The 24,741-nt window shown below is 43.0% G+C and overlaps 1 protein-coding gene across 4 annotated transcripts; it reads left to right on the top strand.

Moving 5' to 3' along the window:
- Positions 1-103: 103 nt before the first annotated feature.
- On the top strand, positions 104-24,733 carry pkma (pyruvate kinase M1/2a). Of its 4 annotated transcripts, none has more exons than XM_080413780.1 (11): positions 104-224; positions 9,367-9,551; positions 10,220-10,311; positions 14,513-14,644; positions 15,369-15,555; positions 16,298-16,568; positions 17,562-17,712; positions 18,217-18,369; positions 20,233-20,399; positions 22,317-22,498; positions 23,241-24,733. In XM_080413780.1, the coding sequence occupies exons 2-11, from the start codon at positions 9,395-9,397 to the stop codon at positions 23,345-23,347; spliced, it is 1,599 nt and encodes a 532-aa protein (XP_080269906.1). In that variant the 5' UTR covers positions 104-224; positions 9,367-9,394; the 3' UTR covers positions 23,348-24,733. The 4 variants fall into 4 exon arrangements, with proteins under 4 accessions (XP_080269906.1, XP_080269907.1, XP_080269904.1 ...); XM_080413781.1 differs by lacking the exon at positions 104-224 and adding an exon at positions 356-364; XM_080413778.1 differs by lacking the exon at positions 104-224 and adding an exon at positions 4,427-4,719.
- Positions 24,734-24,741: the final 8 nt, after the last annotated feature.

Here is a 24,741-nt window from a genome sequence, read left to right on the forward strand (position 1 = left end):
AGGAGCACTGCTCCTAACAGAGTCTGGACCAGAGCTAGCTCAAATGCTTAAGACCTAGTTCATGTTCAACATGGACCTATATGTTTCCTCGGATGGGTACTAAGTGTGTTCTTGTGTCATCTGAATAAAACGAGTTCCGGTGAAAGCAGGAGATCACCTTGAACTCTCTCTGCCGGGTGTTAACATCATCCAGCATCAGTTTGTCTGTGTCTCTGCCAGATAAGGTGAGTATCTCTACAATGAACACCACATTATTACAACTCTAACTCTCTACATTACACCACATTATAACTTTAACTCTGTCTGCTGGGTGTTAACACATCCATATTAGCATCAGTCTGTCTGCCTCTCTCTGCGAGATAAGGCGAGTACCTCTACCATGAAGACCACATTACACTAGAATATACCGGCGATAGCTTAACTTCTTTTCATGTCGTGGTCTTATAATTTACCACCAGTCTGGTTAAAGTACCCTGGGCTTAGTAAAAAAAAAGGACAAAACAAGAAGAAGACACCATAGCAATTACAACCAGAGTGTTGAGCTGCTTGTGGCACACTCTAGTAGTAACTGCTATGGTGTTTTCTTTTTGTTTTATGTCCTTTTTATACTAAGCCAGGAAATATATTTTTTTAACCAGACTGGTGGTGTAAACTAAAGTTAAAAGACCAGACCACGCCATTCAAAAGAACCACGGCCGGCCGGTGGCAAGATACCGTGACAAGTTACTACCTGGCTGCTTTCTAAGTATGGTTTCTGTTGTAACCCCCACACTGTGTGGACTATCTGCGTTTAACACAAACTTATAGTATTCTTTGTAAAATGATGGCTGTCTTTGAAACAGCGTCGGCGTTTTATAACAGCAGGAAGCAAGCTGTTGATACGGTAATCAGAAGACTCGCCCCAAAACACAGTAGCCCCATTTTATTTTGTTTTCGTTTTGCTGAGGTTACAAATAAGGGTGGGTTTAGGCATGGTTTTACTGAGGTTACGTTTAAGGATAACTGGTGGCGAACGTTCCGAGGTCGTCAGATTTGTCCCGGCGCGAGCGTGTTTTGGGGCGAGCGTTCTTGAATTCGCTATCTTCATACAGATGGATGAATGGAGACGTGACTCGGGGCTGAATTGCGTTGTCGCCTACGTAGTTCATGAACCGCAATGTCTTCAGTTTGACTGTAAAACGTAAAAGGCGCAGCTAAGATAATAACGCTCATGTATTTTTGACATGATTTTGCTAGTTTGGTGTGTTTAAAAAACGTCTGTGTGAGTCGCTTCCTGGTTGTGGGTGTGGTCGCGTGCGGAGCTCGTGACTCATTGGCTGGCCGTGTGGCTCGTGCACAACGTGCACGTTCTCCTGGTTCAGGAAAATGTGACGCAGAACAGAAGAAACAGAAGAAACGTGACTGTTGGCGCATCGACTGAAGCACTGCGCATTGACACGATGTACCCACATTAATATGTAACAGGTGGCATGTTAACCAGCTTGTAATCATTTCATTCATACTGATGTACTGTCACCACCAGTGCAAAAAAGTGAACTAGATGCTTTGATGACCCCACATCTTTTGCTAAACTAGTTTTGGGGTAGTGTTTTTATTTATTTTTAAAGTTGATCTTAAATGGATTGTGCCCACATCGTGGCCTAATCTCTTGACTGCAGTGACTTACTGCAGTGACTGTCACTGTCCCACCAGGCCACCATCCTGGTTAAACGCATACTGAATGACACAGACAGGCAGTCTGGAACATGTCATCTTGAGGGCCTGCAGTCAATGAGTAGATAATATGGTTACTACTGTCTGCTTCCCATCTGTAGTTCTTCAGATTTTATGACAAGCTGTCCTTGACTGCCTTTTTTCTAATTGATTAAATACTTTATTAGTCGGAAATGTAAAAGGCACGAGGTACAGTCAGACATTAAGGCTAAAAGGGTAACACTAAGTCCTGGGGACTTAATTGTTTCCATTGTGGTCCTATGTATTCAATTCTGGACCTGTGTAGTACTCAATGATTACTTGTTGCTCAGCTCTCATCCTGTGCCAGGTTTAGTCTCTAAAGACTATTACCATACATCACGTGTCAAAGTATACAGATACTATGCAAAACTGAGGAAATCATACACAAATGAAGCTAGCTACCATCATGCTTTATTGAGGCCTATTCTGCGGTCTAATGTAGTCAGATAAAGTGTCTTGTTTGTCGGCTATTTTGTATTTGCCTCCGGTCTAACAAAAGTCTGCAGGTGCTCAGCCCATTGTTGTATAATAGCCTGTTTTGGCTGATGGCCCTGTGTTGACAAAATGGTAGCCTTAGCCAGAGGGTGACTGTTAGTTCATTGTGTCAAGTGATGAGTGACTATTTTTGAGTCAGGGAGTTGGGTCAGGGCCGTGCTCAACCTGTGTGAATAGATAAAGGATGCTTAATTAGATTAAGCTATGTATTGTGTAATTGGGCCTTTTCAGTCCATGTCCGATTAGGTTTCACCCCCCAGGGCTTTTGAAACTTTTCAGCCAAGGGAAAAGATTGAGTAAATTTAGTGTCACCTTGGGAGCCAGGCTCAGTAAAATAGTAGTGTTTCAGTCATGCAGGGATCCACTGGGTCCCTCGTGGTTCATAACTTATAGGTTAAGAGGCCCAGCCTAGATGAACAGATATCACCACGATTCACTCTGATGGAAATTTACAGGATTACAAGACAGGAAGCATGACTGGGTGGGTGGGGGGTGGCCCTTCCTAACACTCAGATATTGTCCAGAAACTATTTGACCAGAAACTGTCACACATCTCCAAGTCTGCAAATATTTATAATCCCTTTGTCATGAGCCCATTAGTGTTACACCACTTCATGGCCACTTCTTACTGAATTAGGGCAAATTATTTAAGAGTCTAACTTAACTTACTAACAATTACACTGTGTTGACACTTTGGCAGGTGGCTTAGCAACTAACGAAAATTTAAATAATGTGACAGTGACAAGTCAATTCAAGATGTCTGTGAGCAAGACAACGTGACATCCCCATGTGCTGACTCATTGCAAATTGCTCTGAATAAGGGTGCCAAGTAAAAGGCTGTTATGACAGTGTCTATTGAATTCTGTGCTATACCAGCAAGCACTGACCTTTAGATGACAAAGACTTCTATTTGTCATTGTGACCTGCTCTAGTGGCAGGGAAGTGTTAACCACAGGTGTTGGTGCAGTAGGCTAGGCTGGATGCAGCTGGCATTGTTCCCAATGCGACCCCTACCTGAAGCAGCTGCATGTTTACTGATTAATGCTGTGGAGCTAGAGAGTTGAAGTGACCCTGCCAGATTTAGGCACTCCTTTGCCTCGGGGGTGGAGTGTGGCGGTTCCCTCACACATCCTATAAATGTACTATTTAAGCTATGCATGCCTAATATGGTACTTGAAGTTGCAGTGGACAAATTTGACAAGCAAAATGGCTGTGTATATAACCTACACAGCATTGCACCATTAATTGTCTAATAATTAATTGTCTTCAACGTTTTTCATGCCAATGAACCTACCATCAGCTACCAGTACTTGCCGCACGAGTTGCCGCACCCAAGCTGTGCTACTCATATGCTGAGTTGGCAGTGTCCGGGATCGAACTCATGACCTTGTGGTCCAAAGACGAGAGCTCTACCAACTGAGCTACCCGGATTTGATACACAATACACATACAAATTATACTGTATATAATTGTGCTGCAGATACCACATTAGATTTCATAGCTTGTTTTACAGCACTATCACCAGTGTTGTGTAAATGAATGTGTTTTGTTTGTTTACACATTTATCTTTTTGTATGAATATGTTGAATTCATGTCAATGTGTATTTTCAGACATTTAACCACTTAAACTCTCAATACTTCAAAACTTGACCTTTGGCTCTGGACTTTGTATGTGCTTTTTCCCCTTTACACCAAATCTCTTAGCCAAAAACAGCAGATCTACAAGCTCACACGATGTTAGCTTGTAGATCTGCTATTTTTGGCGAATGTTCCCCCAGAATAGGGATGCAAGGGTTAAAGTGATTAATGTAAAAAGAAAATTTCCTCTCACACAAACATTTGGTGGCCCCCCTGTAGTAACTCTGAGGACCCCCGAGGGGTCCCGGACCCACTGTTGAAGACCCCTGGTCTAATGCATTACAGAGTGTCATGCATGCATGGCATGCCATAGTAGTGCCATCCATTTGTAGCATGATGACATGTTATTGACTTGGCTGCAGATATTCCATCGTACATTCCAAGCATTGGTTGTGTACAAGGCAAGCCTACTCAGTTTGCTTGGTGTTATTATTAGTCCATGCTCTCTGTTTGTCAGCTGTGAGGTGGGGGTGTATATGACCATAGCTGCCGGCCTACATTAGTGTAACATGGTGGTGGTCAGTGGGGGAAAGCTCTACCAGTAGCAGCTCAGAAGGTCACTCGTATGGCCGGCATGAGGGTATGGCGGCTGCTCGGACACAGAGGGGGCCGTTTGTGGCGGCCTTCATCCCGCCTGAAGGGATTTACTCCTGATCCCCTAGCCGAGGCATGCATTTGCACGCTCGCCGTGTCAGACTCTCCTGTCAGGCGCGGTGGCTGTGCTACTGCTGCAGAAGGGAGGGCTTCATTTGGTGGTAGTGTCAGAGGCTACAACACGCTGGGGCCATCGTCGCTCTGGAGGTCCGTGGCAGCCACGTGCTTCATCTCAATAAGAAGGAAGACCTACCGGGGGTACGTACTGGCATCATAACCTGCAGCAGGCCATAAGCCATAAGTGGGTGTGAGTGGGGTAATAAAGGACTTAACTCTACCGTCACCGAATTTGGATTAGCCTGTCAAGGTGGGCAGCTGTTAATGGAAAGTTAATATTACCATGCGCTGCCATGCGACCTCTGCCTAGATGATAGCATTGTGTGGCCATGCTTGCGCTGGCACAATTTGTGTGTGAGCTTCTTATAGTCAAACGCAGATTGGAGAAATGGATAACTTGTTGTATACAAAGACAGTCAGTGGCAATCAAAAGGGTGCAGAGAGGCCATAGTCACAGTGCAGTTTCAGTGGGATGACTGGGATGTGCTTTTGCTGGAAAGGGATTGGAAGGGATTATTAGCAGTCTTGCTCTAAAGTTAGCCCTGCATCTATGTCAGGGACAGGGTTACTGTGGCTGCTACTGGTGCTGGCCCTGCCTGTGGTAGTACAGTGCACTTAAATGGCTGACTGTCCCAAAGGTTAGTCCTTGGGATCCAATCCATCTCTGTTAGGTGTAGTTGCTCAGTGACTGGTGTTATCTTTCATAACATGAAAGTAAGGAAATAGCCCACACACAATGCATGTCCTTTTCACATAAGCTTTTTGTTTACCTCTTCCTTGAGAGGTAATTAAAACAAACTATGTGAAAAGGAGTGGACATTCATTGTGTGCTGGTTATTTCCTTACTTTCATGATATTGTTGAGCCGTGCACCTAAGACTTCCATTTAACCTGTGTTGCAGGCCTTCTGCTTTGCTGTCATTTCTCTCATCTTTCATAACAACCTGAGGGCTTGGGTTGGTTGGACTAACCTTGTTTTGGACACACACACGCACACACCATTGCACCTGTTAGGTGCCACTCACTGCCACCAAACTGTGTTTACTGTTCACAGGGGCTTTCCTCCAAGGGCTGTGTAAGTTTGCTCTTTTACAAGGCCTGTTATGTCAAACAAATGTTGTGATAGCTCAAGAGATGACATCCTCTGGCTAGAGGAACCCAAGAAAGTGATTGTTGGCAGACATCATGAGTGTCATGACTCGTCCTCCTATACAGTATTACAGGCATAAGTTAGGAGTACTGGATCAGGTGATTTGGTCTTTCAAAGTTTCATCACAGCCTTAAGCCTTGTCATTATGACCAGCAATGACAAAACCGGATAGGCAGGCAACAAAAACACTGATAAAACAGGATAGGCAGGTAACAAGAAAACACAATCTCATTGATTCTTGTAAATCTAACTTGTCTTATCTATTTTCTTATTCTGAATTCAAATTCATAGCACAGTTGCGCAGCACGCAAATCTAGTAATGTAACACAATTTACATTTACAAAGGTATGTCGGTCGGCGTCAACAAGCATCAGTAGGGTTAGCAATTCACCACTACTCTAGTTTCTTTTTTAGAGCACATTGATGCTGCTTGCTCCTTATTTCTATGAAACTATTAAGCTATTGACCAAATTGAATTGATGATGGAAATGCAAATCTACAAAATCCAATAGTAAACCACCAGCAGGCAGACTGGTTCCTGTTCACTCTGCAGTCTTCTTCCCTTTGCATCCATCCGCATGGGCTCTGCATCATTGTGGGGTTCCTTCCCCCTCCATCCTCTTGTGGTCATGTCTCTGCTGCTGCGCTGTGTGCAGTATAGGATTATGTGACCGTGCTCACGTACAGCAGTGTGCTGCTTGCTTACTCACTCTTACATCACCGTTCAACTGCTGCCTGTGAAGAAGCCTATTGGCTGTACAGCGGATGCTGTCTGGAATCCCCTCCCATGGTGCCTTGTACCCAGGATGTCGTGAGGCCTGCCCACTACTGAAGATGGTGAAGGCTGGGTTCTAGAGAACGGCACAGTACCTCTTAGGATCTATTGATTTGAAAGACAAGATTTTTGCCTTTAGGATACCTAATACAGTTTGGTTAACGCATGAACATGCGTGGCAATTGAAAATCACACATTGTCAATTTGCAGTAGAAAATATTTAGATTTCACTGTTACTGTGAATTGAGCACGGCTGCTCAATATGTATAATTCTTACAAGGTGCCTGGCCCGCAAGGTTGTTTTTTATAAGATCTTAATTTTAAAAATGTTATCCCACGATTTTGTAACCCTATTTTGAACTCCCAGTGCCAATTGTCTATGTAATCCTGGGCACTACCTTCCCTCTGCCAACCTAGGGAGGCCAGGGCCGAGCTCATGCCTCCTTCAATGCATGAGAGCCAACTGACCTTCTTGTCACCAGGGAGTTTCCCTGGTTGGACGTAGCACGTGGAAGGAACACGTTATTCCAACCAGTTCCCTTCCCCTCCATCAGGCGCCCCGGCTGGCCAGGGGGAGGCAGTATAGTGACCAGGATTACTGCATGTTTTTGTGAGGGTACCTACCCTAGGAGACACGGGGAGAACATGCAAACTCCACACAGAAAGGCCCTTTCGCCAACCCCACCTAGGGTATGGGCGCTGATGACGCGGAGGAGATCTTAAAGTGTCGTTACGGAAATCAAGACCAAGAACCCCTGTGTTTCTATTTACATAGCAGTACCTGCCTGGTCAGGAACATCCAGGACACCCCTCGTGTCTAGACTATTCACCACAACATTCTAGGTCTGAATGGAGCAGAGGAATTGGAAAGTGTTGACGTCGAAGCAATCAGTGAGAGTGTCAGTTATGTGTGTTCCAATGTATAATTTAGTGACCCAATCTCCCTCGCTGGGTGGTTTGGAATGGATTGAGGCCTGGTGGTGCCTTTCGGTTGATCCAAGGCACTCGAGATCACTTAATTTAGTCTTGTTTGGTTTCACATTTTCAAAGCATCCCGACTCATGGTCCAAAAACGTATTTACTAGACTGCTGTTGAGGTTAACCTAACCTAATTTGACATTTGTTGCTTCTTTTTTTTCCCTCAACCAGCTTACTCTAGAAGCTACAGTATTTTAGTCTGCCTTGCTTTCATTACATTGCAGGAAACATAACAGTGGCAGTTTTCTAGAGACTATATTGGGTATTGTAGTACACTACACTTGGTGTCTTGATACGAACACTGACACTTGGTCATCTTAATTCAATCTCCCCAACCAAGCCTAAAAAGCCACACACTAGGCTATGTCATGTTATGTAACCAGAGTCTCCCACCATAGAGGGAAGCAGTGCAGAGTGCAAACATTCCTCATGACCATCAGACAGAGCGATGCGGCATGCTAGGCAAACAAGCCCTTTCTTACTGGCTGTTTGTTTTAGCCTGTCATCATGTCCTATCATGCAGGGTTGATGCAGAGTGCATGAATGTAAATCTGTCCGAGATGAAGAGGAAGTTTGTATTGAGCATTACACAGTGTGCCTTAACTGCCTTTCTAAATGCCTGCACACTGTGTACTGCCCAGCATTGAGACATTTTCACAGCATTTTGGGTAACCCGTGCTGTGCCTTAGTGTGCTATTACAATAGGCTGAGGACATGCGTAGGAAACTGGCTTGAATTGATTGAGGAAATGGGGGAGGAAGAGGGACAAAGCAAGCATGTCATAGATTAAGTGAAATATGAATATTATGTACATGAAATGGTTCTGCCCGTGGCTGGATGGCGGACGAGATGCAATGCTAGGCCTGTAGGTGTTTTATATGATGGCACTGTTGCCATGGGTGACTAGTACTCAGGGTAGGGGAGTGCAGGGAGGGGGAGAGCAGACTGTACAATGTGTACCGCAAGCACCATGATAAGCTGTGCACACAGCATCTCAATGAGGTGGACTTGGGCAGCATGTGTCTCAGCATGTTCCTCCGCGGTGTGACTAAATATCCATGTCTTTATACCTAACTGAACTATTGACGGTTATGTTCAGGATTGGAAGCTTAACCGTCTGCATACTGCACTTCTGCTTTTATGTTGACCTTATCAGAAGGTTCTCCACTGTAAACTGCTGATTGCCACTCCTAATATGAAAGGTAAATGTTGCGCAGAATAGCTCACAGTACCGCATTGTCATACAAGTTGGGTTGATAAGCTTTATCTTCATAATTTCTTATTTATCTTGATCTTAAGTTTATAATTTCCATACATAGTCCCCACAGCATGATTAGATATCACTGCAGCCTAATCAATCACTGCAGCCTAATCAAACTCCTATCTAAATGACCTGGCCCTTTTCATGTCACCTTAGCATTGGCATACATGTGCCATTGGCACATGAAAAGCCCTGTGAGGAACAAAGTCAAACCAGCAGGTGGTGCCATACAAGTTGAGTTATCAAGCTAGTACTGTAGGTTTGTACAAATGCAAGTAGGTTTGTACTGTGACTGATTTTGTACTCGTTACTTAACGCACAGTTTCATATGCTGAAAATAGCCGATCTACAAGCCCACAACGCGTCACAGAGTGTTGTGACCATGTAGATTTGCAGTTTTCTGATTTTTCAGGCTTAAAGATTGCCTGCTCTACCAGCCACTTTGGCAAATAAACTGTCATTACTCACTTCTCAGAGATCCTATCATTAAAGAACCTCTTTAACCTGGTTGATGACACTTTGGCTGATATGTTCTGGCTTAAGTCGGAGTGCCAGGCCGGCGCCAACAGACGAGAATCGTCTGACCACATCTCCTCACACTCTGCTCTCTGTTTTTGGACTACAGGAATTCTCCAGCTGTACGTGTGATTGCTATGCCTCAGCCAAAGACGGTAGACATGGGCTCTGCCTTCATCCAGACCCAGCAGCTCAATGCTGCCATGGCCGACACCTTTCTGGAACACTTGTGCCTGCTGGACATCGACTCCGAGCCCACCACTGCCCGCAATACTGGCATCATCTGCACAATCGGTGGGTGGTAGCACAAAATGCTCGCAAATGAACAGAGTAGACAGAATTGCAGATGAACACACAACCTGTGGACACAACTTGCACAACATGTGTCAAACGGGCAGTTAAGATTGCAGACTGTAAAATCACTGTTACACACAATAACTACAATGATGTTTTATTGTGGCGTTACCGTGTTTTGCTAAAAAAGAACAAGGGCACTACCCGCTGCTTTTTTCCCATTGTTTTAATAAACATAGTTTCGGACTGAACTACGGTACTGTATGTAGTCAACAACTGTAATTAAACCAGAGAGTAGTTCTAGCCACATACTGTACTCCTAATAGGGCGGGTAAATTAATATTCGAATTTCGAATATTCCTCGAATATGGGGGAAATATGTATATTCGAATATGAAAATTAATTTAATTTTTATAATTTTTTCATGTGTATTTGACAGGAACAATACAAAAAACACCGAGCATTTGATACATTGTTTTTTGTATTGTCCCTGTAAAATAAACATTACAATTTTTTTTTTAATAATAATATTATTCGAATATCTGCCAATTTCTAAGACCAATATTCGAATATCATTTCTGAGGAAAGTTACCAGCCCTAACTCCTAGCACCTTGAATTAGCATAACAGATTGAATAAAAAATAATTGTTTGTTAACCCTTCTTCCAGGGCCTGCCTCTCGCTCTGTGGAGATGCTGAAGGAGATGATCAAGTCTGGGATGAATATTGCTCGCTTGAACTTCTCCCATGGCTCACATGAGGTTAGCACAGTCTTGTTAACGTTGTCTCTATTATGAAAATGCATGTGTAGAAACCTTTCAGCCAAGCAGTCTGTTTACAGACCTGGGCTGTTAATATCACACTGCTGATAAATTCCACAGAAGCTAGAACTAGACATGCTTTATCAGACATGCTTTTTTAACTCTTGCAGTAATCGGGTGGTTTACTGATGGCATAGAGATCCTCTTTGTGTGTAATGGGTAACACATGGACCACAAGTTATTGGAAAACGCATCCGGTTGTAATGTGTTTTCTACCAAAATGCTAATGACAAATTATTTGAGTTCTCTGTCTGAAGGATCCTTGTCAGAGAGCATAACATTTAGTTTTCACATCTGAATAATCAACATTGTAGCACAAATAAGTAATAATAAAGCAGACGATGGTATCCCATTTACTAATTAATTGCTAGACCATGTTTAGTGTTATTGCAGTCATTGTACTTAATTTACTCTCTAAACAAACGCAGGCCTTATTTTACTAAACACACAGAAATGTTTGTTTTAGTATTGAGCTATTCAAGAAGGACTGACAGTTAGACTGGCCCTAGGAAGCTTAATCATTGACTGCTTGGGAACTCTACAATACTTCATCTCTATGTACCCACCCTGCTTTTATCACCTCTTTAGGCAAAGAGCCTGGAGGTGTATATACTGTGTGTGCATGTACTTACACAAGCTAGCATTTGGGGTCAGTTCACTTTGATTTTAACCTCAAAGTAGTGGATTGTGCTATATCATGTCGATAATAATAATGCAATTTTGGTGAAATAACATTCAGCCATGTAACGTCTCGGTTCCATTTCCCGTTTTTATTTTTGCCGTTAACATTCCTGTTACTCACAGGTACCACAGGTCATACACATCATTGTAATTTCAAGACCTCCTGCTTCAATAGACATACACGGGGCATGTGCATTAGGAGGCACGGCGTTGACGAACAAGCACCCAGTGAACAGCGGCGGCTAATGCGGTATCGACGTGTATATTATACCGTATCTATGCCACAGGTGCTGTGTAGTAAAGCTTAAAGCTGGTATGACTGACGGCTAATTTGATTAACCATCACCTACATTCTTACTGACATATCTAGTAACGAGAGCCTCGTATGGCCGACGGCTGTCCCCAAAGACATTTACATTACATCACCAATACTACAAGTAACACCAATACTACAAGCAATAAGGTATAAATAATAATACTTTTGTTTTTGACATTGCAACTTTAATACAAAATTACATTTGTTTGCCTTTTGGTCTTTGTAAACAAACATTGAACTTGGCAGATGACAAATAACTTAAATATAAAGAAATGGCTGACATGGACATTATATTCTTTCAAAATATTTTTGAAATGGCCCATCTACAAACTCACAATGATTGACCATTTCCACAGTTTTTGGAAAATGTTTGAAAATGTATGAAATAACTACATGGAAATGATTATGACTATTATACAAAATAATGGAAACGATTATGACTATTATAATTGCGACTATCTCAAATAATTGCGACTATGTAATAATTGTGACATGCCTAATTACAGGATCAGACCCAGGGTGACCAGAAAATGTTTCAATGATCCTAAAGGCTTGTTTCAGTAGGGGAACAAGGAGAAAAGCTAAGAAAAAAAGTTTGAGAGAGAAATGTATGGAGAAGATTCTTTTTTTTTTTTTAAGGGGAAGAGGGGGTGTGTATATGTTACAGGGTGAATGGAGAACCAGGTAGATTGAAGAAGGCGCGCTCGTTTTTACCACCCACCCAGCAATTCTGTAGAAGCAACACTAGAGGGAGCCACGAGCCAGGCTTGTGCACAACATATATGGCCGCGACCATACACATACACACACACATACGCACGCGCTCATGCTTTCAATTTGGTTTATTGAAAGCAGGACTGTTAAGATACTTTTATTGTGTTCTGGCTTTTGTTTTAGTTTCTCCCTGACACACACACACACACACAGTGATCCATGAAAAGAACTATTCTGTCCCTATCGGTTTACAACTCAAACGGCGCTGAGTCGACTAGTAGAGCATCGGCCGGTCAGCGCGGGCACTCGCGCCTGGAGGCGCGAGGGCGCGCTTCCTCGGCCTCAAGCTCTACTGAGTCGGCGCGCCTCCGTCATAGACAAGCGTGTGAGTGTGAACGCGTGTTCAGCGTTCCCCTAATAAACCCCCGCCTCGCAGCCTCGCTAATAAACCCTGTCTCGAAAAGCCCCGCCTCGCACCAAAGCCCCGTGCCTAAAAACGAGCGCTCTGTCTTCAATCTACCTGGTTCTCCATTCACCCTGTGACATATATACTCTCGCAGTGCGAGGCGTTGTGAGCTTGCAGTTCGGCTATTTTCACAATATTTATCTGTGGAACCGAGTCAGAACTAAATTTAATGCCCACTATTCCAAGTGCTTGTCACGGTGGGGGGTCCCCAGTTTAAATATGATTATTTTGGGGGGTCGTTGCCTGAAAAGTTTGGGAACCCTTGCTCTACTACACTACATTACCAGTCCGTTACCAGTCCGTTATCTTAAAGACCGATAGCCATGCCAAAAGTGGTTGCTATCTTACAGACAGACAGCCATGCCAAAAGTGGTTGCTTCAGTACTGTGGCGATATAACTAGTATACCCTTCGGCTCATAATTTTATATCTACAAGGACGCCACATAAACTGAACATTACAAGGACCCGGGGCAACAAAAGGCTGGTCCTTTGCCAGGCTCATAGCCTTCACCTGGCTGCATTATGTAATACCTTAATTCAAAAGTGGCTGTGTCATTCGCACTACCTCTTTTAATCGTTTATTCATTCATATGATTAGCATCCAACTTTGTAATGCCATCATGCATTAGAGTATGTTTTTATGATGGTAGAGTATTAAAGTCAGGGTACATCCATGTTATACTGTCTCCCATGATCTGATCTGCTCTAATAGGCCGTTGACAATATACTTGTATGTTTCATATGGTCGTGTGTGTGCTTGTGTCATCCTTCAGTGACTTTCCCTTTCTTTGGGTACAATGTAGTTCTGCACCAACAGTTACTGTACTGATGAAGTTTTCATCTGAAAGCAAAACGGGATATTATTTTCTTTGTACACCTCATTAATTGCTGTGGTTAATAGTGCGGCCAGAACTCTCACACCTCAGTTTCACATGACATTACTAACAGACATGGTATAAGGACTGGAGAAGCTTCAATTCAGTGCAAATCGAGGACACGATGATGGTCAATGACACTCACTCGGCAAGTTTACTTACTTTAATGTTACATGTTTAATGTAACATTAACAATATAGTGTTTAATGCGTGTTTTACTCAATAACTGTCTTGCTGAAACAGTTTGTTTGTTCCTAAATAATAAACCATGTTGCTCCTAAATAACTCCATGACACTTATAATGCAGGGTAACATGTCATGGAGATGGCATGATAACCCAGCAATTATGTTTTGTGAGTCCTGTTTATGACTATCGTTGCTAGTTGTCAGATGTGCCTTATCTTCTAATTGCCTTGCCGCCTCTTTACTTATCAGACTCGGTATCCTAATCAACGTGATTGTCACATCACACGATTATAGGGTGTAAAACAGTGGGTGAAATGCTTTTCTGTGCAAGCTCAACATTTACAGTTACAGGAATAATTTGAATAGGGAAGGAGAATGGAGAAGATGGGAACACAGAACAAGTAAAATAACACTTACAGTACAAAGTCCAATTTACATAAGGTGCATAATTGAAAAATGCCAATGGATAAATGGCACTATGAAAGGGATAAATGCTTCTTGTGCTAATGGAAAACATATCCAGCATATATAAAATGGCGGCAGCAAAATCACAGTTTCATGTGCGTGGTTAAAGTGCATCACAAACATGATACAAGGTGCCTTCCTTCGTTCCAATTTCTGTGCCATGATTGTGGGGGTTAGAAAAGGTTTGATGCTGCCCTGTTTAATTGTTGCTGAACGTCGAGCATGGTCTACATGCCCATAATCTAAATAAGGGGTGCTATGAATCTGACCACAGACTCCTTGTTTAAGCTTCTGTATCCATATCAACGGCCTCTTCATCAGTGTGGCCATGCTCAGTTCCTGATGGTTGACACCAGATGCCTCTTTGAAGTCATTAAATGTTTGCATGCATTTCTGAAAGCATTAATGTCTCTTGAACCTTTTTCTATTATACATAGTACCATTGTGGAACCATCAAGAATATCCGTGAGGCATGCGAGAGCTTTGGTCCTGGCAGCATCCACTACCGACCCATTGGCATCGCCCTGGACACCAAGGGTCCTGAGATCAGGACTGGACTCATCGATGGCGTAAGTAGTCTCGTGTCATATGCTTAATATGCATTGAACCCTGCATGGAAGCCTTCCAATTTCTAAACATTTGGTCTCTACTTTTTCTTTATTTGAAAATACTGTATAGCTGCCATACTTTAATTTGACTCTCTCTGTTTTCTATTATGGCAGTAGTATTTTTTCTGCTGGCCCATCACTGTCGAATTAATTCAGAGGAAACGTCATAATCAATATGATGGGCACAGTGGCTGATTGACCTAGCCAGTGTTTGCAAAACACCACTATTGTTTTGAAAACTCTTAAGTTATGCTGGAAATTTGAAACCAGTACAAAGTTCATGTTTACTTCCAAAAATGCATTTGCTTTATTGTTCAGACAATTAGGTGATGCAGGGGTAAGGAGAGTGAATAAGACACTTAATCGGTTACTCCCCCCCAGCCCCCCCCCCCCACACACACCAATTGCAAAATGTAACTATCAACGATAACTGTTGGTAGCTTACTCTCAGAGGGGAAAGGAACTAAAACAAAAGCTAATGAACACTGTGCCCTGGGGATCAGCGAGTAACAGTACATTGTGCGTACCACACAAAAAAGGTAGTAGTTTTACTGCAGCTGCCCCGGGTTTTGAATCTAACCCCAGACATTCTACTGCATGTCATCCTCCTCCCCCTCTCTCGCACCTTTCCTGTCTCTCTGTTCACTGTCCTATCAAAATAAACCCTGTGTTGCTGATGTGACAGAGTGGAACAGCTGAGGTGGAGCTGAAGAAGGGGAACCTGCTCAAGCTGACGTGGGACGACGACTTTATGGAGAAATGCACTGACGAGGTCCTGTGGCTGGACTACAAGAACATCGGCAATGTGGTGGAGATCGGCAGCAAGATCTACATTGATGATGGACTCATATCCCTCCAGGTCCAGGAGATCGGTGAGTGCTGGAGGAGTGACCAAGGCCCACTTGAGCTTTCTCCTAACCATAAAGGAAATAATTAAATTCTGGACCATAAAGGAAATAATTAAATTCTGGTGATTTTAAGAAATCACCAGAAATTATTTTAAAACTGATTCTGCACTTCTTGCTTCTGCGCATCAAGCTACTGTACCAAATTGTAAAAAGTATATATTGTATATATTTACAAGTTCCCTTTTTTAAAGGATACATCCACACTGCTTACCTTGCATTTCTGGTTCCATTTTGGTGTTTGATGGTGTCTTGTAGGTAATTAGCCAAATGTAAGAAGACTTTGAAACCTGACAGATATGGTTTATTTTTCAGATCGTTTAGTGTTCAAAATGAAAAACCAAGGGTTTATTTTGAGACTCAACCATTTTACCCTGACGTTAAGCAATTGTACAGCAAGAGAAAATCAATGTCTACCCCCACAGTATTCTCAATGGTCCTAAATGCACTTGCTGCATTAACCACTTTAAACCTGGTGTCCTTGTTTTGCACATTTTTCAAAGATGACACATTTCAAAAGGTTTTGTATAGATCTGGTATTTTCACTATTTTTGAAATGGGGCTGAAGTGGCTATGGATAAAATTAACGGCATTCTGAAAATGTAGAAAACATGTATCTCCTTAAATACGTTGACTGTTACTGAATTGATGATAAATATCTACCGGTATGCGTGAGTCTCTGAAGGTGGAATTTTCCCTTTTTTAATAGGCAATGACTACCTGATGTGTGAGATTGACAACGGAGGCACCTTGGGCAGTAAGAAGGGAGTGAACCTTCCTGGCGCCGCTGTGGACCTGCCCGCCGTCTCGGACAAGGACATCAAGGACCTGAAGTTTGGCTTGGAGCAGGGAGTGGACATGGTCTTCGCCTCTTTCATCCGCAAGGCCGCAGATGTCGCCGAAGTCAGAGCCGTGTTGGGGGCCAAGGGCAAGGACATCAAGATCATCAGCAAGCTGGAGAACCATGAGGGAGTGCGCAGGTATGCGTGTGTTTACCAATACACAGGATATGATGTAACCCAGTGGTTCTCAAACTTTTTCATGTCAAGGACTCCCAAATTGACACTTATTAGCCCGCGGACCCCCATTTGAAAAGATAAGCCAGGGACCCCCATAAGAGAAGATTTTTACGGCTCTAGCAGTGATTCTCAATCATTGTAATTTAAGGACCCCCCCCCCGTTTGACATGCATTAGGCTATACAGACCCCCAATTAATGGCATTTCTATCTCTGGTACCCCAATTCATATTGTAAAATCAATGTTAATTTAACTCTTGAGTGTACAAATGGAACCAAATGGACCTGGAACCAAATGGACCTGTTAGGGTCCATTTGGTTCCATTTGTACACTCTCAGAGTTACAGACCCATAAGGGTCCATTTGGTTCCTATAAATTATTTAGCTGGGGACCCCCTGGTATCCCCTCAAGTACCCCTGGGGGTCCCCGGACCCCACTTTGAGAACCAATGATGTAACCAACTCTTCAATGCTATTTAGGAGGTGCACCTATGGGAAATTCTAGTTTAGGTTCTGGGGGAGAGGGAGGCGAGGTTGGTTGGAGCCAGATGTGTCATGCTGGTATTATCAAGTGGAGACCTCTTCATCTCAGATATTTGGTTGAATTAGCTTCTCTGACACCTCCAGAAAGGTTTCAGCAGTTTATTGTGGACTTCCAGAATCACTCCTTTTGACACCTACTTTGAACAGTGATCAATCCACATCCACAGTACCATATCCTGACATTTTGTCTTCATCTTGGCTAAGCTTACATGCAGCCCACAATATCGTTGAATGGCTAATCAAGTTGCATTATGTTTCATACCCAATCCTGCGCCCATTTATATTTTGAGAGCAGACAACCCCACACCCTCCCCCCCCCACAGCTTTTTCATTGGTTTCAGGCTTATTTCAATCTTTGTTATTTCCGTCTTGTTTTGAAACCCTTCATAAAACCTTCCACACCTCATCTGCAGGTTCGATGAGATCATGGAGGCTAGTGACGGCATTATGGTTGCCCGTGGTGACCTGGGTATTGAGATCCCAACAGAGAAGGTGTTCCTTGCACAGAAGATGATGATTGGTCGCTGCAACAAAGCCGGCAAGCCAATCACCTGCGCCACACAGGTCAGTTCAGTAGTAATGACGACATGTTTCAGTGTTTGAATAATTACTGACTCAATAATATACACCTCCTGTTATCAACTCAAATCTTAATGATTTCCATTAGCCTTTTTAAATTTGCCGAACCCCCAGGGCTCTATAGTTGGTCCTGCTTACTTTTATGTATTGCCTGGTGCCGTCTCACGTACACAAAGATACTTGAGATGAACTAACAAAGCATACATGATATGTATTACTAACAAAGAATACATGACATATATTGAAACTAACAAAGCATACGTGACATATATATATATTGAAACTAACAAAGCATAGTACGTGACATGTATTGAAACTAACAAAGCATAGTATGTGACTTACATTGAAACTAACAAAGCATAGTATGTGACATATATTGAAACCTACTAACAAAGCATAGTATGTGACATATAGTAACAAAGCATACTTGACATATTGAAACTTACTGACACTGTCTTTTGGTCAACATCTCCTCACTGCCAACCACAGATGTTGGAGAGCATGATCAAGAAGCCCAGGCCCACCCGCGCCGAGGGCAGCGACGTAGCAAACGCTGTGCTGGATGGTGCTGACTGCATCATGCTGAGTGGAGAGACCGCCAAGGGCGACTACCCCATCGAGGCAGTACGCACACAGCACATGGTGAGTGACGGACCCCACCCAATTCCTTTTGTAACTTTAATTCACCCATCAGCTCATTGTCAGTTTATATTGTAAACAAAACGATAACGTCTGCACACTGGTTTGATTCTCCGGTTGTTTATCGCATCCATCATTTCGATCAAATCGGTATTCTTCAAGAATGAAGATCGATTTGATTGGAACACAAAATGCAATGAACAAGTGGAGCATCTAACCAGTGTACGTTATTGTTTGTTGATCTTCCGTTAGTCCTGCACCTGGACACTAAAGTGGATGTGGATTTGCATGTGCTATCTACCTTTTATATACTGTACTGCCTTTGTGGCCATCAATGTCTGCTTTTTTTTCCTGCTATTTTTTTGTATGTTTGACAGGGTCAGCAATTTGTAAACCGTATTTTTACAACCTTACTAACGGTTGTGTTTCAAGAAGAATACTGTTAAGGCGATAGCTGAATTTTGCATGGATGGATATCGCGGCTTACAATATGCTGTCCATGGCTCTTCTGCTCAGGCCTGTCCTCCTAACCTCTACTGTATTGGGCTCCTTGCTATTCCTGCAGTCATCCTGGTTGCATCATGCAGGAGTGACTCAGCATTAATGTGCATCTAGGCCTCAGCATGTGTTGCAACTGAAACCATTGTTTCATCATTCCTGATCTGAATCCATACCGTCACACAAATATAGGGATGATAGTGTTCTCCTATCTAGACTAACCCCGCTTTTAAGCTGCTTGGCTACTTTTATTATCTTAAAGGGCAAGACCACTTTGGTAGAGGTTTGGGTTGTGTATTTACCTTGCCATGATGTAACTCCAAAGGTGGACAAGAAATCAAAAATAATTGCTCCATTGATTAGAAATTGATAATTCAAAATATGCTCCTCATTGACTTACATTGTACACTGAAACAGCTCTCAAAGTCACTATTTTAGCACGTAAACAAACGCAATCAAAGCTAATTCAGCCAATATAGAACATCACCAAACCCAGTACTGTTTATTTTTTTTATAAAAATGTCAACCTCCTGCTGATTTTACTATTTGAAGATCCGGATCCACGGATCCAGTCCGGGTTTTCTTCTTAATAAAAATAGCAAAAGTTACATCATGGCAAGGTAAATACACAACCCAAACCTCTACCAAAGTGGTCTTACCCTTTAAGTCACTTTCTGACATTTTGTTATCCTTCTGTCTTAAGTCATTTTCTAACATTTTGGTTATCCTTTCAGTACCTTTTTTATTTCTAAATATTTCACTTGTTTCCTCGACTGTTTTGTATCGAATTTGCATGCAGTTCGTGCGGCATGACTTGACTCCATATTGGCTTCAGTAGTCTGCTTCATTGCAATCACTTAAACAGCCATCCCGTCTGAACAAAATCAAATTGGATGGCATGTTTTAGAAGGTCATCGCAGCAATGAAATTGCCATTTGAAAAGTCCATCAGCCTTTTCTTTTATACCTAAATACATACATGTACCTTTTTACCAAAACAGTGAAAGTTTAAAATCAAGCATTTTTTATACGTTTAATGGTTTTCTGTTTTGTCCCACTAACTGTATCTTTACTAAAACCTCTTAATTTCCTTTTCTGCACATCTATTTCCACCTCTTGTCTATCTACACCTCTCTTCCCATTTGTCCCCATTTGTCCTTTCTCCTACATTTTCACCTTTCCACCATTCCACCTCCTCTCTCTCATCTGTCCTTTCTCCTACATTTTCACTTTCCCACCTCCTCTCTCATCTGTCCTTTCTCCTACATTTTCACTTTCCCACCTCCTCTCTCATCTGTCCTTTCTCCTACATTTGTGTGCCTGGTGTGGTTTTTGCCTGGTGTGGCATCTTGCTCCTCGCCTGTGCTAGATCGCTCGTGAGGCCGAGGCAGCCGTGTTCCATCGCCAGTTGTTCGAGGACCTGCGCCGCAGCTCGCCAAACACCACCGATCCTGCCGAGGCCATCGCTATCGGCTCCGTCGAGGCCTCCTTTAAGATCTTAGCCTCAGCCTTCATTGTGCTCACTGGCTCTGGAAGGTAGGCAGTCAGGCTCACACGGCTAGCTGGTCCCGGAGGACACGAACACAGAGACCTGAAGGTCTTGTGAGGTGGAGAGAGTAGGGACAGATAGGGACTGACTGACTTAACTGGAAGGGAATGCCAAACTGCTCAGATTGACTATTGGGTAAATCCAAACCAGTAAAAAGATACCCTAATCAGAGTTATGACACTGCGGTACAATAGCAGTATAAATGTTTTAAGTATTTTTTTTGCACCTTAACTCTCTGGACTTGCTTCAGGCTAAACCATATCACACTGAGTCCTTGCTCAGTGTCCCTTAGCCTCTTATGAATACATTGAATGTTCAGTATTGAATGTTCAGTAGTCTATCTTAAGCGGTTGCCATTGCCTCCCAGTGAGTGACTCCAGTGTGTGTAGTGGTGGTGTGTCTGAGTGTAACTTGCTGCTACCCTGCCTACCCCCTACCCTTCCCTTCCTCCTCCCTCGGGTCCATCATACGTGCACATGCTCAGATTGCACGGGAGGCGGAGGCAGCCACCTTCCACAGGCAGCTTTTTGAGGAGTTGAGGCGAAGCAGCAAACTGACCAGAGACCCTTCAGAGGCTGTGGCTGTAGGAGCCGTTGAGGCCTCCTTCAAATGCACCGCCAGCGCCATTATCGTTCTAACCAAGACCGGCAGGTAAGGAGACGGAAGGTTGGGCAGAGGGGGAGAGGTGAGGATGGGACCTCGACCCCAGGAGGTAAGGTGCTCACAGATGCATGCCTGTCCACCCCCGACTCCTCTGTTATCCCACCATCAACCTGCAAGAAATTTACCTGCATGATCTCAGATGTTGTCCCCCCCCCTTGATTGTGTGAATGAGTGCATGTGTGTGAAGTGCAGCACTACACAGGATGGTTTAAGTGAGAAGTATCTTGCGGCATCATGGTGGTGTACTGTGTACACAGTTTGACACTGGCAAGAGATGTACAGTATTCTAGTACCGAGTATTGCTGTGTTCACACTAGCGGCGACAAAGCCACAGGCTACAAGTCATTGTCAATGGAAACCAGTGACGTGAAGCTACAAAATAACGCCTGACACACGCTATAAAAAAAACCGTTGAGCTTTTTCAGCGCTCCAATGAAGCCTCAATCATGTTTTGTTTCACCACTTTCACTCCCCTTCTCTACTCCCACAATTCCTGCTTTGTTCTGTTAAAGGAAGAAAAACACTTGGCACAAGTGATATTTATCCTTAGCCTTTTCCTTTACAGCGTGTCTTTCTTGAGCAACACTTGAAACAGTTTTGTAGCTTTTGTCACCACCAGTGTGAACGCAGCAGAACACTCTATAGTTTGGGTGACAGAAGTCTACAGTGATGTTTACATGCACATGAGTTTTATCTTCATATCATGGTCATCAGTATTCCTATGTCATATCTTTCCAGAAAGTCGTGATTATTATTCTCACCAAACAATGTGTAATAAACAAGATGAAACAGTATTCATCAATATTATGTTTTTGATGTTTACATTTAGCACGTTTTAAAGCAAAATAGTTGAGATCTCTAATAATCATAGTTCATAGATGATACAACGTTATTCTATATATATATATATATATATATATATATATATATATATATATATATATACTCTCAAAAACAACCTCAGCCCTTTCTACAGTATATCTATTTTGTCATTGAGCTGCCTTGTGTGTCTAGTTGTATATCTGACACTGGAATGAAATCCTTAGTATTTGTCCTCCGGATTTGTCTTGGCCTGTGTTTTACTAATCATTGTAATCAATTTGTCAAATCAAAATGTGTTCATTATTTATAAATTAAAGCTGAAATATTTTCCTAGTTTTATAAAGTTCAAACTGCAGAAAAGATCTTAAGTTGTAGTCTGTCTCGAGTACCAAGGTGTTTCTTTTTCTTTTTTTTTGTAGGTCCGCCCACCTGATCTCCAGGTACAGGCCCCGCGCCCCCATCATCGCCGTGACCCGTAACGCCCAGACGGCCCGCCAGGCCCACTTGTACCGCGGCATCTTCCCCGTCTTCTACAACAAGCCTGCCCATGATGTGTGGGCAGAGGACGTCGACCTGCGGGTCAACTTCGCCATGGAAATGGGTGAGACTTGATATTTGACAACGTGTGCATCATGAACATGAACCTGTGATACAACCCGACAGAGGGGAAAACTGGGGTACAACATGAGTGAGACCTCTCTTCCCAGCAGCTCCCAAGAAACCCAACAGTGACAAAGCATTCTCAGCCTTTTAATGGTTCATTAAAATCAGGTGGCTTCAGGGTGGGCTAATGGCAAAACTAAAAGTAAACATATCATGAGCTACTTAAACCTAAATGATCAAAGGAACCAAAATACACAAATAAAAGGATGCTACTCACCTCTACCAAACCCAGGTAGAGGTCTAAATGCACTCGCCTCTACCAAACCCAGGTAGAGGTCTAAATGTACTCTCCTCTACCAAACCCAGGTAGAGGTCTAAATGTACTCTCCTCTACCAAACCCAGGTAGAGGTCTAAATGTATTAACTAATACCCTATCATGCAGTACCTGACATAAATTGAATAGTGAGAATCACACCTTTACGTGTGCAATCCTGACATATTTCTTGTGTCGACAAACTAGATATGTTATTTAGATGGATGGTAGGTTTGACGTCTACTTGCTGTCCTAGCTACTTAGTAGCACATACTTGTTTTCTGAGCAATCCAATTACTCAGCCACTTTTGACCCCGTTGTTGGTTGAGAAGGGTTCATGTCACTTACTCCAACCTTGCAATTTGTCTCTGTAAGATTGTCCCGTCTGCTAAATGCCCAAATTGTTGTTTTTAATCTCCTCTCTAGGCAAAGCACGTGGTTTCTTCAAGAATGGAGACGTGGTCATTGTGCTGACTGGCTGGCGTCCTGGCTCTGGTTACACCAACACCATGCGTGTGGTCCCGGTTGCCTGAACTCTGCCGACAGGGCAACCCCCTGCTGATTGTCCCCCTATCTGTCCTTCATAACCACCACCCCGTATCCCCCATCCATCCCACCACGGCACACTCAGCCCTTCTCATCCCACCACCATGGGCTTACAGACTCCAGACCATCCAACCAACTTTAGGCAACTTTAGGCAATGCAGCAACAAAATTGTCCAGCTTTCCCCCCCCCCCCCCAAGTGCTGCGGGTGGTGGCTGCTAGTCCGAACACAATTCCAGCTCAGTGTCGCTGTTATTCCTCTCACTATCATTCTCTCAACTGACCCCAGTCTCCAGGGCTTCAGTTTTTGTACACTCATTTCATCACCACAAAACTGTTGTATCTACTCAAACAAACATGTGTATTATTCCAAGTAAAACCAAGTCTGTTTAGGTGGAGTTGGTGGGGGAGAGGCGAGGTAGAACTAAAGATGGCACCTGCACTTCTGTAACTGTAAAACTTTTAAAAAGTTTGTTTTGTTTACCGAACACACTCCTCCTCTGCCTACAAAGCGAACAAAGTGGTGGCTTTAATGCATCAAAGGGCTCCTCTTAGGGCCCTGCCTCTGGTCTCCTCTGTCGCTCTACCAAACCGAGCCCTCTTATTGACTATATTCACGCAGCAGCCATTTTGTTCATATGGTCGGTTTTCCCATCCCTCAAGTATGTAACACTGTGAATATGGTCAATAGTGGCTGTCTATGTATGTGGTTCTCTTATACCAGCTTTCACTGTATTTTAAGAGTATCTTGTAAGTGTTGCACTCCCAATCTACTGTAGACAATGTTACATTCTTCTGTATTATAGTTGACTTTTTTTGAATGTGGGTTGTTTTTTCTTGTTTTCTGGGCATCCAACACTACTTATATTTTGTCTAACTCAAGAGAAATGTTAGTTTTGGATGTCTGTGTGTTACAGAGGTCTTTCAGTGCAGCTTATTTTATTTTTGTGTTGTGAGAGAAGTATTCGAAAGCCCTTTACATAAGAATAATATCCTCCCAAGTTTAAGAGCTATCCTCCCAAGTTTAAGAGCTATATGTTCTATGGTTCATTAAAGTTGATCGTTATGAATGAGCACTTTTAGGGTCTTTCTTTGGGGACCAGAGAGTGCGTGCGATTACAAGGATGTGACCCTGTCCTCTTCAACGAGTGGATTATGGATCGAACCCCCTTCTCATCCTCCTTATCCTTGCCATCATCGCTCGCTCGCTCTCATTCTCTCTCGCTCCTGTCTGTCAGTGACCAAGCTGTGTGTCTTAACTGTCCACCTGCTTTTGATTATGATGTGAGTCTTAACATGACGTAAAGGGTAATACAATACTAATGTGGTGTACTGATCTGTCTGGATTTCCATCAATAAAAGAGATGAGCACTTATGTCCTGA

Source organism: Gymnoscopelus braueri (genome assembly GCF_963280865.1).
Source record: "Gymnoscopelus braueri genome assembly, chromosome: 1".
Classification (NCBI taxonomy): Eukaryota; Metazoa; Chordata; class Actinopteri; order Myctophiformes; family Myctophidae; genus Gymnoscopelus; species Gymnoscopelus braueri.